General features: G+C 63.7%; 2 protein-coding genes across 4 annotated transcripts; both read right to left on the reverse strand.

The window, feature by feature from the left end:
• Positions 1 to 1,200: 1,200 nt before the first annotated feature.
• ZFTRAF1 (zinc finger TRAF-type containing 1) lies at positions 1,201 to 15,574 on the reverse strand. 3 transcript variants are annotated; one of them, XM_055313926.1, is made up of 4 exons: positions 15,318 to 15,574; positions 4,446 to 4,684; positions 3,548 to 3,759; positions 1,201 to 1,962 (listed from the first exon to the last, which is right to left on the reverse strand). In XM_055313926.1, exons 1-4 carry the CDS (start codon positions 15,393 to 15,395, stop codon positions 1,571 to 1,573), a joined length of 921 nt encoding a protein of 306 aa, XP_055169901.1. In that variant the 5' UTR covers positions 15,396 to 15,574; the 3' UTR covers positions 1,201 to 1,570. The 3 variants fall into 3 exon arrangements, with proteins under 3 accessions (XP_055169901.1, XP_055169899.1, XP_055169900.1); XM_055313924.1 differs by lacking the exon at positions 15,318 to 15,574 and adding an exon at positions 12,444 to 13,040; XM_055313925.1 differs by lacking the exons at positions 1,201 to 1,962; positions 15,318 to 15,574 and adding exons at positions 2,322 to 3,274; positions 12,444 to 13,044.
• Positions 13,985 to 15,765, reverse strand: TMEM276 (transmembrane protein 276). The gene is made up of 3 exons (XM_055313928.1): positions 15,581 to 15,765; positions 14,979 to 15,260; positions 13,985 to 14,771 (listed from the first exon to the last, which is right to left on the reverse strand). Exons 2-3 carry the CDS (start codon positions 15,069 to 15,071, stop codon positions 14,286 to 14,288), a joined length of 579 nt encoding a protein of 192 aa, XP_055169903.1. The 5' UTR covers positions 15,072 to 15,260; positions 15,581 to 15,765; the 3' UTR covers positions 13,985 to 14,285.
• Between the last annotated feature and the right edge of the window lie 526 nt (positions 15,766 to 16,291).

Genomic DNA, 16,291 nt, shown 5'->3' on the forward strand with positions numbered 1-16,291 from the left:
CTGTCCCTCAGGCAAGCCTGCCCTGCCCTGGCTCCTCCATAACACAGTCGCTTTCAAATCCAGAAACTCTACAAAGACGGCATCCCCCCCAAGAACCACTGAGCTGCAAGGACACGGCGCCGTCCCCTCCACACACAAGCCGGCCCACAGCTATCTGTCACCCTCCGTGCCCACTAGGTGGGGAGCCCTCGAGGGCAGTGGGACTCTCGCACCAGGGTGAGCCCCCACACATGTGCCGGCGGCCAGGCTGGCATCTTTCTTTGGTGTGTGTGTGGCGGGCTGCAGGAAACCAAGCACAGCACCTCTGGGCGCCCTCAGCGGCCAGGTGCAGGTGGCCTGGCAGGAGGGCTCCCCGGAAGCCCCGCGCCCTAGGCTGCAAACGGGAAGCTGCCACCGTCTTCTCAATACAGCTCAGCAAGCTGCCCTGCAGGGAGAAGTGGCTCAAGGGCCACGGCCTGGGCTAGACACCAGGGCAAGGCTTTCACTCCACCCGGTGACTCCGCTCCGGAGGGACCCTGCAGAGCCTACAGGGCCCGGGAAATGGGGGGCCAGGCGGCTGGGGGCAGGGCGAGGCGGGGGCGGTGGGGACTGCTCTGAAGCCTGGGGTAGGCCAGGCCAGGGACAGAGGAAATGGTTCTTTGGTATTTAAGCAACAGAAGCCTATCGCAGAAGCCGTGTCTCCTAAGACAGGAGAGGGGCCACGATCCCCCTTCCAGCGGGCGTGGAGGCTGCCCCAGGACCACCCCAGGTCTCAGCGTGGGGCCGTCCGGCCCCCACGACCCTCACTGCCAGGCCCACTCATCGCCAGCGGCGCCCACAGCTTCCTGCACAGGCTGAGGGTGCTGTGCCCTCAAGGCTGAATACAGAAAATAGATCCTCTCGCTAAACTTTTTAACTTCTAGAAGAGCCTGTAAAGAGTTTGTTTTCCTGGGAAGAGACAGGAGTTCCCCCTGCATTCTGAAGCATCTGCTGAGCCCGGGTGCTGCCGCGTCCTGCCTCTCTGCAGCAGCCGGCGGCAGGGCGGGGGGGTGCGCTGGGGCCGCCGCAGGACCGGCCCTGGCCCGGGAGGGAGGCCACAGCCCGTGCGGCTGTGCGTGCAGGTGTGGTAACAAGGACCTCCGGGCTCGGACCCCCAGGCCAAACCACAGCTCCCCCGATGTCCAATCGCAGCTACGCCTTTCCCTCAAACAAAACAGAAAGTAGGAAACAAGGGTGCCTTTTTAATTGCAATCAAATATGCCGTCTGAAGTCAGCGTGCTCCCCGAGCTCGGCCCAGGGGCCGCGCACGGCCCAGAGCAGACGGTGCGCCTCACCGCGTGTGGGGGCCGGGGCACGGCCGCTGGGCTTAGCCCTGCTGTGTCCCTGAGCCACCGTCTCCTCTGCAGGTGGCCCGGCCTCCGGTGCCCGGGACAGGGGAGGCGGGGCAGAGGGCGAGGTGTGAGCGCTCACACCTTCGCACACGCATGCAGACTTTCCCAATGTTCGCATTTGTTCCTTCTCCTTGGCTAAAATGGTCAGATAGCACTGTGAAGCCACTGCCGGGCTGGCGGGGGCAGCCCAGCGGCGCTGCCTACTTCTGTATCTGGAACAGGAAGAGCCGCAGGTTGATGTTCTTGGCGGCTAGCAGCTTGTTGCACTCCACGGAGTCGACGATGGGCAGTGGTACGTAGTCCGTCTCGTTGCTCTCATTGGTGAAGACGAAGTGGTAGATGACGGGGCTAATCTTGACGTCATCGTACGGGCCCTTGAGCAGCAGGAAGGAGCACTCCAGGGGCGCCGTGACCTTGCTCTTGAGGAGGAGCTGGAAGGAGAGCGTGCGCTTGCACGACAGGTTGGGGTTACGCTCGGAGTCGTTCACGCGCGCCTTCAGGACCCACGTCTGGTTCAGCACCGTGAACCTCGGCGTCTCGTAGTACAGGCGCGTGATGAAGTCATCCGTGCGGTAGGGCCGAAACTGGACCTCTGTGGAGACAGACAGGCCGGGAGAGCCGGCAGTCAGTGCGGGCGGGGCGGGCAGCGGCGCCTTCCGGAGGCCGAGGATAAAGGCTCAGCCAGGGAGGAAGGCCACTTACCAGGACACAGCGTGCTCTACTTGTCACAAGGCAAATCAAACGCAATTATGGCAAATGGAGGCGCACACAAGCTTTAGGGAAACAACTACAAACAGAAGTGACACGTGTTAGCTGCAGGGAGTCCGGAGGCTGAGAGAAGTGAGCGGCCCGACCCTCGCCAGCCGCCCTCCTTGCCTCCCCCAGGGCCCAGCCCAGGCACAGGGAGGCCCACCCAGGGGCGTGGGTAAGCAGACACACAGACAGGATGCGTTCTGAGAACAAGTGCACTTTATTGGTTCTGATACAGAGCTGCCAGGAAAGCCGGCGGTGCCGGGCAGGCAGGCACGTGGCACGGGAGCCTGCCGGGGCACGAGGCAGAGCGCGGGCATGTGGCCCGGTGCTGGGCTCCTGTGCTGTCACACAGTTCTCTCAGCACAGCCCGGGGCCCACGGCCCACGAGTCCCTCCACGGAGGCAGCCAGTCCTTCCTGTGTGGACGGGGATCCCCGCCCGGCCACCGCCATGATCACGATGCCTCAGCCTGCCCAGACCCACAAGGTGAGGCCTGGACCGTTTGTGCCATGGCGCCCACCGGGGCAGCTGAGGCTGCAACTAACCAGGGCCCACGGCCTTCTGCTGCTGAGGCTGCGGGGCCCTTCGCCTCTCAGGCCCCTGCGGGCCCACACCTAGCCAGGCCTGGTCCAGGCAGCGTGGTGTGACTGGTTGCCTGAGCCCGCCCTTGACGCTCTGAGCTGGCTGCCTGGTGTGGGCCGAGCCGTAGAGGGCCGCGGTCTCCCTCAGTGGCCCCAGTGGCAGCAGGTGCTTCTCGCTGTTCTCTGTGTCTGGACCAGGCCCTGGCCTGCTTCCTGCTCCCCAGCGTGTCCAAAGGCAGTGGCCGGGGCCAGGAGAGCCCACGGGATCCAGTGGGCCTGGGCGTGCTCCAGCCTGCCCGTCCCCGGGCGTCCACTCCCAGCTCTGCATTTTGAGCGGAGCACCCTCAGCTCATTCAGGAGCCCTGCCCCTGAGCATCTTCTTGATGGCCTCAGGAGGCCCGTGGCCACTGCAGTCAGTGCCTGCAGGCAGGACCGGCTGTGCTGAGTGCTCTTCTTGCCTTTGGCTCCGCAGGGCAGGCCCCTAGCTGCCGGGCCCTCCAAGACACACCCACCTTCTGCTTAGACACTGACTGTCCCAAGGGCTGTGCAGCCCCACGCAGCGGGATGCCACCTTGTTAGGGTGGCAGGGCCAGGGAGGGGAGGACAGGTGAGAGGGCCTCTGAGAGCCATGCAGGTGCCCCTGGGGTCCTGCCCCGGCCCCTCCCCTGCTTGGCCTCTGGCACGTCTTCTCCCCCAAGGTGTCCTCCCATTCACCAAAGCTTGTCCAGAGCCTGGCCATCCAGCAGGGCCCGTGCCCACGGCTCAGAGCCCACAGCTCCCCAGGCTCCCAGCCACCCGCCCCCCCCAGCCTGTGCGGCATGCAGTGGGCGGCGGGGCGCCTCACCTGTGTAACCGATCTTCTCAAAGCTGAGCAGGCTAAAGATGCTGTTGTAGAGCTGCATCTCCTTGCGGTGGCTCTGGTCCATCTCATCCAGAATCTCCATCAGCTCGTTGCCCGTCTTGGTTGGGTGGGCACATGCAGCCTCATGCACCGTCAGCTCGTGGAAAGGGCCATGCCACGGGCAGCCGATGCGCTTATATTTGCACTGGGTCACCCTGGGGAGGAGGTGAGCACCGTGGTCACGGCCTGTGCCTTGTGGCAGGTGGCTCTGCCCAGCGGTCCTCCAGGGTGGGCCTCTGCTCGGTCCCCTGCTCGTACACAGGTTACCCCTCGAAGGACATGTTCACCACGTGCCAGCCCCAGGAAGGGGTCAGAGTGTGTGTGGGAGACAGGAAAGCAGCGCACGAGAGCTCTGAAGACGCATGCCACCTACACCCTTTGCTGTGAGGATTCTCTTGCTTGAAAACAGTGGTCACTGACCGTGATCTTGGACCCTATGCAAGTCTCAGTGGCCTGACTCCACGGGCAAGGACCGGGTTGGGGTGCCCATGCAGCTTTGCACCGAGCTCCCGGAGCTTGCCATGCTCTCCTGGGCTCAAGGATGCCAAGGACAACCAGGTCTATGAGGCCACCACGCAGCCAGAGAGCCCTGGAGAGCCAGGGCGATGTCCCAACAGCCGCTGGGTCCAGATCCAAGCGCCCGGCGCTCTGCGGCCCACTCCTGTCTGCCCCCCCCCCCAGGCCTGGGCCCCGAGCAGCTCCACCCTGGCCCCCAAGGGAACTCCGGGTTGTCACTGGGCTAGGTGTGCAGGAGCCAAGGCCAGGCCAGGCAGCAGGGACCAAGCAGAGTAGGCGGCACTCCAGGCCTCGCCAGCCCCATCCTGGGCCCCTAGGAGGTTACCTGTCCTGGCACTCCTCCTTCTGGTGCCTCTCCAGGAGGGAGCGGGGAAACTGACGCAGGCAGAAGCCACACTCGGAGGGCAGCTCGCTCACGGCTTTCTCCACAGCCAGGTTGCGGCAGCAGAGGCTCTTACTGATCTCACAACGACAGTTAGGGCACGTGGCCTGCTCCTCCTTCAGCCGGGCATCTGCTAGTAGGTGGATAAAACAGCCAGCGCACATCAAGTGACCGTTAGTACACTGCGAAGAAGGAAAGGGAGATGAGCTCACAGACCTGCAGGACGTGCACACACGCACGTGCCGGCCGGGCCGCTGGCCGCAGCAGGAGGGCCTGCTGGCCAGGACAGGTGCGGGCACGCTGCTGTTCGGCAGACAGGGCCACTGCTCAGGAGGCCCACGGCCAGGGGAGTTCCTGCAGAGAGGGAGGTGACTCAAAGCGGCCCTCGGCGGCTTGCAGATGTCGCGGATCCGCACTGAGGCGGGCCCGCTGGCAGTGACCGGTTTGGCCACACTGGGGCTTGGAGCCAGGGACTGTCTCAGGAGCCCCCAGAGGCCCTGATTTTAGGACGCCTGCGGGGATGCAGGCTCCCGGCACCTAGCTGGCAGCTGTCACATGGGCAGCGGACGCTGCTCCCCGTGCGGGGGCTGGGGACCTTGCTCAGACGACCCAGCCCTCCCTGGCCAGCACAGGTGAGAGACAGCTGCCACCCACCCAGTGAGGCTGGCTTCCTGCAGGGACTTTCCTAAAAGCTGGTGGCCCAGAGCGTGGCAGGCAGGGCGGCCTAGCTGGCCTGGGTCAAGGGTGTGTGTGCCCCGCGCAGGCCCAGAGAACGGGGGCTACAGGGCTATGGGCAACAGGAGGGAGGCCCCTCCCCTTCTGGCCCCGCGGCTCTGAGGCCCAGACACTGCGTGTCAGCACCCTGCCCTGCTGGGAGCCTTGCGCCTGTGACAGTCTCTGCTCCTGTCTCGGGTCTCTGGTTCCACACCTGCCTCTCAAGTTCCCACTGGGTGCCGTTCAGAGAACTACATGGGCTGCTGGGAAGGAGGCCCATGGAGAAAAGAGACGTACGAGGGCAAAGCCTTGGGCAGACGTAGCTCCCCAGGCCTGGCCTGGCTGGTCAAACCCTGCGGAGGCAGAGGTTAGGGAAGGCCGTGGGGGGCGGGGGGCACAGGGCGTTCCACTCAGGGCAGCTGGACTTTCACTTGGAACCCTCCCACAGCCGGCCGAGGGTGAATGGGCACATGGCGCTGTCACAGGCCTTGCCAGCAGCTGGCCCGGGCTCGCCCGCCGTGGCACCCCTCCAGAGAGCCACTGGGCCACAGGCTCCCCTCGAGGTCTAGAACGCTTCCGAGGGGCACGCAGCACACGCCTCTGCCCAGCCACAGCCACACCCGTGGGACGCTCATAAACACCAACTGCTGTCCCCTCAGCTCAGGGGACTGCGTCCCCTGAACTGAGCCCGTCGCACGGGGTGCTGGGCCCGGGGTCTTCTGGGCGATGGGACTGACGTGCTGAGGACAGAAGCCACGTGCATGCACACGGCACAGACGATCTGTACTGAAATCTCAATTTCTAAGTCAGGCCAAAAATTAAAGTGTGCAAGATGAGAAAGGGAGCTGGCTGGGCTCAGGTTTGCAGGGGGGCAGTGCCAGCTCCAGACACACAGGCTAGCTGGGGGGGGATCCCAGAGGCCGCCGGGCTGTGCTGGGGCCTGCTCCCGACACCTCTCCCGTTGCCCCCAGGGGTGGATGGAGAAGCCAGAGACGCCGTGAGGGGAGGGGAGGGGAGGGCACAGACACCATAGGCCCCTTCTACCCGGCGGGAGGCACCGGGAGGCACCGACCGAGGGCCCGAGGCTCGTCAAACCACGGCCCGAGGGAAGACTGCTGCAGCTCGCGGGAGGCATCAAGGGACGGTGCTCACGCTCATCTAACTACTTATTCATGGAGGAGACTTCAGGGTTCCCCTTGGAAGCGTAGCCACAACCAGCGTGGCCACCACTTGCCTGAGCGGAACAGCAACGGAACGCACCTGGCTTCGTCTGAGTCAAGGCAGAGCAGCAGGGTGTGGGCTGAGGGCGAGGGACTCACATGGAGTCCGAGACGCTCCTGAGGCACACCAAGGGGGCCAAGCACATGGCTGCCTACCTCCCAGCACTGCCCTCAGAGTCCACTGCTGGGGCGCAGAGAGCCAGCCTGCACACTCCTGCCAGCAGGTCTCTTCCTATTCCCCAGGGGGCTGCGGGAACCTCCAAGCTCCCAGGCCAGCTCCCACCCGCTCCTCCTGAGCCGTAGGTGACAGGGCACCGTGGAGCAGTAGGACTCTTGCCCTTCTCTGGGGGAGGCAGGTCACTGCCCCTTAGGCCACAACAGCTCCATTGTTAAGTCAAAAGACAGTGAGCCAGCAAGACACTGCAGAGTGCTGCTGGCCCAGCCAAGGGACAAGCGGACGTCCACATGCAGCCAGCACCTCTCGGTTAGCCAAGGGATGTTCTTGGGTAAAAACCAGGTAGCTGGTCTGGGCCCAGCTGGTCTGTCCACAGCAGGGTGGGTCACCAAGTCCCAGAGCCCTCCCCGCTACCCAGGTCCTCCTTGACCTCCCGAGCACGACTCTGACTCCACATGCAGGCCTGGCCACACGGTAACACAGCAGCGTCCTCAGCGGCCGGGCTGGACTGCACCTCCCCTGGTCTGCGCAGCCACAAGCTGGGCACAAGCCTCTGATAGACAGCTAGGGCAGGCCAGAATGCCCCACTCGGCATGCTAGAGCCAATTCTCCAAGACCCTAGGTACCCCAAGAAACAGCCCCTGCAGCACCCACCCAGCCAGGAAGATCCTGATGGGAGGGGGGCAGGAAGAGGGCAGCCCAACACAGAACGCTGCAGGGCTTCCCCGACAGATGCTGGTCTGACCTCTAGCCTACAGGTCACCAGCAGCATGACCTGGGCTTCTTGCTTCCCTCTCTGGGCCTCACTTTCCTCAGGCACAAGAAGTGACAGGGAGAGGACTAGCCTCATCATGTGCTGAAGGGGTGAGGTAAGACAACACGTATGATAGCAAGCTCAGCCCCCAGCACATGACAGGAGCAAAAGAAAACCCACCACAGCCATCACAGGGCTGCCACCTGCAAGGCCTCAGAGGGGACTCCTGGCACAGGCATGTGATTTCAACAAACGCCCCTCCCTCACCCATGGACCCTCCAGTCCCACCCAAGCCACAGCCATAGCCCCCTAGCCCCCTGCAAATGGCCCAGGAGCGGGCATTTGTACCTGTCCTCTGAGGACACCACCCATCAACCCCGTCTGGCCACAGGCAGCTCACACGCACCCAGGCCAGCTTCCCCCTGGGTGACAGGGGCACTAAATGTACCGTCCAATCTCACAAGGAGGAGCCCTGATCCCAGGCCTTGGGCCGTAAGAGAGCCTTAGAAAATACCTTCCTCCCCAACTCCTGAAACCAAGCCTCGGCCAATCGGCCTTTTAGGCCCTCTCTTAAGCCTGGAGTGCACAGACCCCTCAGGTGCCGGGGGCTCCAGGAGGGCTTGGCACCTAGGCCCATGTGAGCAGTCCAGCCTCCAAAGCACAGCTAAGGCACTAACCCCAAACCTGCTGCTCAGCCCAGCTGGAGGCCCCCCTCACCATGCCCATCAGGGCTGCAGGCACCCCGTGTCCCCCAGGTTTGGCCTGAGGTCTCCTCAATCCCTTTATTCAAGGGGCTTAAGAAAGGACCTCACAGGGACACCTGGGGGGCTCAGCGGTTGGGTACCTGCCTTCCACCCGGGTCATGATCCTGCCCTGCTGGGAGCAAGTCCCGCATCGGGCTCTCTGTGAGGAGCCTGCTTCTCCCTCTGCCTGTGTTTCTGCCTGTCTCTCTCTCTCATGAATAAATAAATAAATCAGAAAGAAAGAAGGAAAAAAGGAAGAAAAAAGAAAAGAAAGAACAAACAAACCTCACAGTGTCCAAGGGATGCAGCTGTTTTGGGTAAAGCCAGGCCCTAACACTCCACCAGGTTTCGGGTTTGAAGTCCTGGTGTCACACCTCAAGACCTAGGACCTGGATGGGAACCAATCAATCCCATAACCACGTTCTTGCTCATATGTAGATACTCCCTGGATCAAAAGGCAACTCAAATGACAAGTAACCACCACACAAAAACCCAGCTTCTCACACAGCCAGAGCTCAGAAACCTTCTCCTCTCAATGCTCGTTTTAGAGAAGCAGACACACCTCCGCAGCTCTACTCTGCTACCTTTCTCAGCCCAAAGCATGAGGCAGGACTAGGGAAGAGGATCCCAGGCCAGCTGGGTGGGCAGCCCCATGGGGGATTCCTTAAAGATTAGCGGGAACAGAGCCTGCAGCACCGGGCACGCTGACAACCACTGGAGGCTTCCCCAGGCCTGAGACCATGCGGCCGGGCCTGGGCAGAGACGGGCCTACCCCTGCTTCCTAGGCCTTTTACCAATGTGACGCCAATCAAGTAACCAGTTTCCTTGTGCCAGGGCCCAAGTCCTGGTGGAGACAGGAAACCCTATGGGTGAGAAGCACAGCAAGCTACACCCACTCCCCACAGGGCAGAAACCGGCAAGTGCCCCAGTCAAGTGAGGACAAGCATCCTGTAGCACGTAGCCACTGCCTCTGTGGGGCCCTGGAAGAGGAGGAGGGGTGGGAGACGGCAGCCAGGCAGAAGGGGCACAGGAGCAACGTGCTGGGGGCAGGCAGGTCTGAGGCCGCGAGTGCCAGGGCAGAAAGCCAGCTGGGGGCCACATCCTGAGACCCCTGACTATTCCTTCACCCCGACGGGGATCACAGGAAACTTCTCGGGCTGAGAACATGGTGGAGGCGGGGGAGCTACACGTGCACTGCTCCAGGCACCACCAAGGCTGTGCCTCCCCCACAGAAGGCACTCACACGCGCAAGGCGTCCGGGCACCCTGCCCCAGAGCCACAGTCTGCATCTACGCACACACCTGTTGCCCGCCCCGCGTGAGTGTCCCGGCTGCAACTCACTCCAGCCCTCCTGCCCCGACCTCGGTGCCTGCCTGCGACTCTGGCGAGTGGCCCCAAACCCTGTCAGGCCAGTCACCAGGGACACACCCAACACCCGCAGAGAACATCAAAGCACCTGCCGTACCTACTGTCCCTGGCCTGACCTGCGTAAAGTAGGCCACGGGGGAAACCATTTGAATGAGCATCTTGCTCTTACACCAAAGCAAGTTCCCCAGCCCAGGTGTGTGGCTCAGCATGCCAGATGTGTGGGAGAGCCAGCTGTGCAGAGCCAGGCGCTCAGACTTGGGAACGGGGGCAAGTCTGTTCGAGGCGAGCTCTTGCCACCACCAAGGCTCCCCTGGCAGCACATAGGTGGGGTCTGGTGGCCACAGGGCAAGCTCTCAAGTTACCGTACGCTCAGCCGACTCGAGACACAAGGATTTGTCCCCCAGGCTCAGGCAGGCACAGTGCACAGGACTCAGCACGGCCACTGGTTATTCTCCTCACCCCAGAGCTGGGCACCACGTGGTGCCTGCCCCAAACCATGCGTCCTGGTGGGTCAGGAGAACAGAACATATCACGTGCCCAACACCAGCCCACCGGAAATGGCTAGTCAACACGGCTTACCAAAGAAGGCCAGCAGAAACGGAGGGGCTGAGCCCAGGCCACGAGGTGATGGCTAATAACAGGCCCCAACCAGGGACACACAGAAAGCTGTGTGTCCGCCTGTTGCGAGACAGCATGTGTAGGACTGATGCTACTCGCTGACCAAATCCTCCTGGGAGCAAACCCAGCTCAGATGCAACCAGGTAACAGCCCAGGCCTCCAGGCCCACCCCAACCCCTACCCTTAATGTCCCCATCCAAGGTTGTATGCGGCAGGGAGTCACCAAGAAGCCTTCCCTCCTTCCTCTGGCTCATCTCTCTGGCCCCTCATGGGCACTGCTATGCATCCTGCCAGGTGTGCTCCTGACCCATGGCATGGCTTCCAAAGCAAATGCTGACCCGTGGAAGGTCTCTGGTCAACATTTCTAGAGCCAAGGGGTCCACCACTGATAACATGTTCTAGAGCTTTCTCCAGGCCTCTAGAGATGAGAGAGAAACAACTCCCTACCAAGGCCTGGCTGTCACTTGGGAAGGATGGAGGTGGAGCAGGGGGCCAGTGCCAGAGCCCACAGCTTAGCCTCACTCTCCTTGCTTAGCAGGCCTGTTTCCAGGGCAGCTGCTCAGCAGAGCCCAATAGGCCTGGGGAGGGCCACAGGTCGGGCTGCCTCAGCTCCTTCACTCTATCGTCACAGCTGCTTAGCTGCCTGCCTTCAGCCCGCCCAGGACAGAGCTCAGCTCCCAGCACAGTGCGGGCCGGTTTGAACCAGCCAGATTCAGAGGCCCCATCAGTGGCTCTGGCCAGAGGCAGAGCTTCGGCTCTGTGCTGAGTGGACCAGGAGGCGGCACCATGTGGCCTGTCATCATATCATCATGCCAGGTCCAGGTCTAATACACAGGATGGGAGACTCCCCCAAATTCCCCTGGGACCCTCCTCCCACCCATCATTAGCATGGCTGTTTGGGCTCTCATTTAAGACCCAAGCAAGGAAAAGTTCTTTTACCTAAGAGGATCAAAAGATCACGGGCAAGGAAAAAGGGGACTGGAGAGGACACAACTCCTGAGGGTAGTACCTCCAAGGCCGAGGGGCTATGGGAAGCGTTCCCCCAGTGGGGTCAGAAGACCTGCGGTGTTCCTGAGCAAGGGCCTCTCGCCAGGGTAGGCTGAGAGCCAGTATCCTCCACCCAGAGAACTCAACCCACTCCCCTGCCAATGCCTCCTCCCTCCTCTGTTACCTGGGCACACCAGGGTCCTCCTAAGCTACTTCCTGCCAAAGTAGGAAAGGACCTGGAGACCTACAGGCTGGGGAAGCGGCAACCCAGGTTAGCTTCGTACTGCTTACTACAACAACGGCCCTCTCACCCACTGCCCCCAGTCAGAGTAACAGCAGGAAAACAAGGCCCCAGCAGCCGCGACCAACTCCCGAAAGCGCAAAGAAAGGTGGTCGTGAACGTGTTCTAGCCCTCACAGGGGCACTGGGAAGAAGGAGTATCCCGGTCAGAGGATGAGGTGGAGACACAGATGAACAAAGAGGGCAGCACACTGCAAACGGCCCCGGGCCAGCGTGTAGCCCCTGCTGCTCTGTGATGCAATGGCAGGCCCACCGGGGCCAAGTGCCCTCTCTGATGGCTCTGGCTGGTTAAGGACTGGGTCCAGCCACTATTCTGGACCCTCACCTGGGAGAAGGGGGGTGGACACACCTCCTGGAGTGCTGGTAGCCTAAGAAGCAGGGCCTGGTGTGGGTCAGGCAGGATGGGGAGGGTGTCTAACTTAGGACATAGCGTATCTGGACCACACAGCATGAGGCCAGGCTGGGAAGAGAGAAGGGACCCAGACCGTGGGGCTCGATGCAGGTGGTTCATCCAGACTAGGAACGACGGGAGGAACAAAACGTGATCAAATCCCTTCAACGTTCTTCCAAAACGAAAGGAAAGGAGAATTCTTTCAATTGGGAGACAGAAGATATAGGAGAGAAGCTTCAAGACAGCTCTCGGGGGTGTGGCTGCTAAAAGAACAGAGAAGAAGCTTTTGAGTGAAGGGGGAGCACCAGGATCCCCCGAACCCAGGGATGCAGAGTGAGGGGAGCTGACTCTGGGGGGTGTATGGGGGGGCGTCTGTCACCAGCTTCCTCGGGGCCAACTCAGAGGGTGGGCTGGGGAGCGCTGAGCTGGGGCAGCGGAGAAGGCTGAAAAACAAAGCGGAGAAATAACATTCGAGTCGAGAAACAAGGGAAGCGAGGCTGGGAAAGAAGCTGGTCGCGGAGAGGAGGCGAGAGGAGAGCTCCCCTACAGACGCCAGGACCCGTCTGCCGGCCCCGGGGCTCAGCCGGCTTCCGAGGGCCGGGGGCGCGGGGAGGGGGCGGCCGCGGCGGGGCTGCGGCCGGGCGGGGTCGGGGTCGGGCCGGCGGCCCTACCTGGTACACGGAGGCCTTGGGCAGGTCCAGGCAGACGGTGCAGCACAGCACCGAGTAGAGCCGCTCCTCCAGCTTCCCGCTGCCCGCCGCCGCCGCCGCCGCCGCCGCCTCGGCCGCCTCGGCCGCCCGCAGCCGCTTCTTGGGCGGCGCGTCGGGGTCGCCGGCCGCCTCCTGCAGCTGCCGGGCGCCGGCCAGGCCCGCCTCGTCCGGGATCCCGGGCCCCGCCGCCTCGCCCAGCGCCGCCGCCGCCGCCGGCCCCGCGGCCGCCCCCGGCCCGGCCCCGACCCCGACCCCGGCGCCGACCCCGGCCCCGGCCGGCACGGCGCCCGCTGGCCCCGCAGCCGGCCCGCCACCGCCGGCCTCCTCCGCGCCGGACATCGCGGCCGGTCGGCCCGGCGGGCGGGTGCCGGCGCGCACCCGCGGCTGGAGGTTAGGGGCGCCGCGCGCTCCCGCCGCCTTCTCGCCGCCGCCGCGACCCCGCAGCCCCGCTCCCTGCGCCGCCGCCTCAGTGGGTCCGGCCCGCGCGTCGCCCCGAAGCCGCCGCGGCCACCGACCCCGGCACGGCCGCCATCTTTGTTTTCGCTGCGCGCCCCCCCTGCCGCCGCCACCGCCCCCTCGGCCTCCCCGTCACGTGACCGCGAGGGGCCAATGGGAGCGCCGCTCGGGGCTAGACGGCACGTCCACCGGGGCCAATGGGCGCGCAAGGACGCCCGAGGGCCCGCCCCTGCAGAAAGTGGGCAGGAAGGAGGCGGGGCCCCCGGCGACCTGCGGAGGGGCGCGCACCCCGGGCGGAGAAGTCCTGGGGATGGGGGCGTGCACGCCGCTTCCGGTCCTCTAGGGTGCGGTCCCCGAGCCGAGGGCCACCCGAGGGAGGTGTGCGTGCGCCTTTGTCCCGCAACACGGAGGTCTGCGTGCGTGGCGCTGTGGCCTGGCTCGCCCGAGAACCCCGCCGGCCGCTCCGGCTCCTCTGCTGCCGGACCAGCTGGCGGCCGTTGCTTCCAAGGCACGCAAGCAGAGATACTCCCCGAGAAAGGGCCCTGGACCCCGAATTTAAACCACCATTCTGCCTAATCCCGGGGTTGGGAACGGAAGAGGGGTCCGGTGAGGAGCGTGAGGGTTTGGGGACATCAGGACGTGCCTTGCACAGGCCAGAGGGCGAATGAGCACACGTCGAGTTAGCTCTGGGAGGGAAGGTGCATTTCTGAGGACAGCTGTAATACAGGTGTACCACAGTCCTCCCCTGTCCCCATCCCGATCGGCAGCCCGTGAAGGTCACTGTCCCAGAGGGCCACCTGCCATGCTGGGCAAGGATACTCAGAACTCCACCGTGTCGCAGGAGAGCAAAGGCCCGGGATGAGTTCTTCTCAGTCTAGGGGCCCTCCTGGCAAAGGTGCCACTAGGTCAGGCAGAGTGAGGCCCCAGGGCTAGTTCTAGGATATTCCCCTTTTTTGCACAAGGAAACCAGCTGCTGCCCTAAAGCTTTAGAAAGCTCACTGGAGGACCCCTCGATCCCTTGCAAGAATGGGCAGATTCCATATTCCTGCTGTTTCCCTAAGGTTTATTGGAGACCAAGCCTCTCTTTGGATACACAACCATGGCCTGCCCAGCAGCAGGCCCCAAAATGTGCCTGGGGCCCCATCCCCTTCATTCTGGTCTAGGCAAGTCCCCACACTCAGGCAGAGGAGGGACGGTGGTGCATGGACTCGGCCTCCTGACTAAGGCATCCATCACCCTGCAGCAAGCTCTTTTTGGGAGACCCGAGAGTCCATCCTTAGGGGAGCAGGCCTGTGGGAGGGGGAAGTGGTAGCCAGGGCGGAAGCCCCACCATGCTGTCTCTAAGCATCACTCCCACTGCAGGCGCTGTGTGTGCAGGGCTCGGTGGTAGGCCCAACTGCCTGCAGCCAGGGCCCAGCGACAGACGTCCTCCTTTGGCAGCAGCAGCAGTCTGTCTTCTTCCAGCCGGCTCAGGAGGCCTGCAGCACCCAACATCGCACCCCCCCACATTCCATAAGTGTTGGTTGTGAAAACAGCCACGATGAGGATAGTCACTGCAACCACCAGCACCACTGCCTGACCAGCCACAGAGCGACCCTCAGCACCAAGGTGGTCACCGGCCACAGCCAGCACCATCCCTCCTCCCAGGAGCAGGTTGGCAGAGGAGCGGTCCCCATTCACCCAGTGGAAATCAAAGGCCAGAAGGGGCAGACTGATGACAGTGGCCACCCAGGCTCCAGCAAGAGAGTCTTCATCTGTGCCCAGCCCTGGGGCCAGCACGGTGGCAGAGGCCAAGGCCTGGAGCAGGAAGCCAGCAGCGGCCCCTCGACTTGCCTGTCAGCACAAGGATAGAAGGAGATGTGGGGGGAAAAAAGAGCAAGGACCTTCCTTCAGGCAGAGAACGGTCTTGGGGTCTCATGCAACCCTGGTCCCCAGACTCAGGCTGGCATCACTCTCTCCCTGACCCCAGGAACTGGACCCGATTCAGGTCCTTGCAGTTTGTGAGTGGGTCACACCCCTGCCCCACCCCAGTGTACTCACCTGGGCAGTGCTCACGGCTGCATGCAGAGACACCACTCCCAGTGTCAGGTGGGACAGAGTGGTACTCCACTCATAACAAGGCTTGGAGGCCATGGTACCTCGGGGGTAGTGAATGTGAAACAGGAAGGGGACTCAGAACTTTGGAAAGGAAGAAAACGCAGGAGCCCTCGACCAGGAGCCCTAAGGGCGATTCTCCAGGACTCCCAGGTTCCAGAGCCCCATCTCTAAGTGTTGGGATAAGCTCATCCGAAACTTTCTGGGGTCCTGAGGCACCGGACACAACTGTGGGGAAGAAGAACCTAGTTAGGCCGAGAAAAGAGGGGGGAAAGCGAGTCAGACCTGGGAGGGCGTGAGTTCTGGGGCCCTGGAGTCCAAGTGGGGGTTCCGGGCCTCGGGGAGAGTCGTGCGCAGGCCCATTCGGCCTGGTTCCTGCGCTCGGGGAGGCGCCGTCTTCGGAACCGGGCCTGGGAGCAGCTACGGTGCAGGCCCTCAACGGCGGCTCAGCTGAGCTCCCCGACGCGATGGCGAGCAGTAGGCCGAAGTCGCCCGCCCCACCGCCCGCCGGGGCCCCGGCTCCAGCCCTGCGCGGGCGGGGCACGAACCAACGAGAGGAGCGGAGGCTAGAGCGGCGGCGGGGGGCGGGGCCTGGGCGAAGGGGGCGTCCGAGGAGAGCCGGACGAGGTTGCGAGGGCGGAGGGCCCACCCGGAGGAGGGAGCTCGGTCCTCCGATCCGGGTAAGGCACCCGCGGGGTTCCGAGGGCTAGGTGGCTAGCGGAGGGACAGTGAAGGGGAGGGCTGTGGGCGGGGCCGAAAGGGGAGGAGGGGTACGGGCAGAGGGGAGGGGCTGTCGCGGGGGGGCGGAGCCTGTGAAAGGGCTTGTGGGCGGAGCTGCGAAGGGAGCTGATGGGCTGGGAAGGGTATGGGCGGGACTGTAACGGCGGTCTGGGCGGGGCCGGGAGGGAGGGCGGTCTGGGCGGTGGTGGGAGGGGAGGGGCTGAGAGGTGATGTGGGCGGGGCTACGAGGTGGGAGTGCGAAGAGCACTGGACGGGGCTGAGAGGGGGCGGGGCGGGGCTACGAGGTGGGACTGCGAAGGGTACTGGGCGGGGCTGAGGGGTGTGGGCGGGGCTACGAGGTGGGAGTGCGAAGGGCACTGGGCGGGGCTGAGGTGGTGTGGGCGGGGGTACGAGGTGGGAGTGCGAAGGGCACTGGGCGGGGCTGAGAGGAGGTCTGGGCGGGGCTACCAGGTGGGACTGCGAAGGGTACTGGGCGGGGCTGAGAGGATGTGGGCGGGGCGGGGCTACGAGGTGGGGCT

Source organism: Nyctereutes procyonoides, unplaced genomic scaffold (assembly GCF_905146905.1).
Source record: "Nyctereutes procyonoides isolate TBG_1078 unplaced genomic scaffold, NYPRO_anot_genome, whole genome shotgun sequence".
Classification (NCBI taxonomy): Eukaryota; Metazoa; Chordata; class Mammalia; order Carnivora; family Canidae; genus Nyctereutes; species Nyctereutes procyonoides.

Excerpts from the sequence above, each read along its gene's own strand:
- ZFTRAF1 (XM_055313924.1), bottom strand. The coding sequence starts at position 12,821 with ATGTCCGGCGCGGAGGAGGCCGGCGGTGGCGGGCCGGCTGCGGGGCCA. Across the intron at positions 4,685-12,443 it reads CCAAGGCCTCCGTGTACCAG|TGTACTAACGGTCACTTGAT; the intron begins GTAGGGCCGCCG and ends CCTTCTTCGCAG. Across the intron at positions 1,963-3,547 it reads TGAGAAGATCGGTTACACAG|AGGTCCAGTTTCGGCCCTAC; the intron begins GTGAGGCGCCCC and ends CTGTCTCCACAG.
- TMEM276 (XM_055313928.1), bottom strand. The coding sequence starts at position 15,071 with ATGGCCTCCAAGCCTTGTTATGAGTGGAGTACCACTCTGTCCCACCTG. Across the intron at positions 14,772-14,978 it reads CAGCCGTGAGCACTGCCCAG|GCAAGTCGAGGGGCCGCTGC; the intron begins GTGAGTACACTG and ends TTGTGCTGACAG.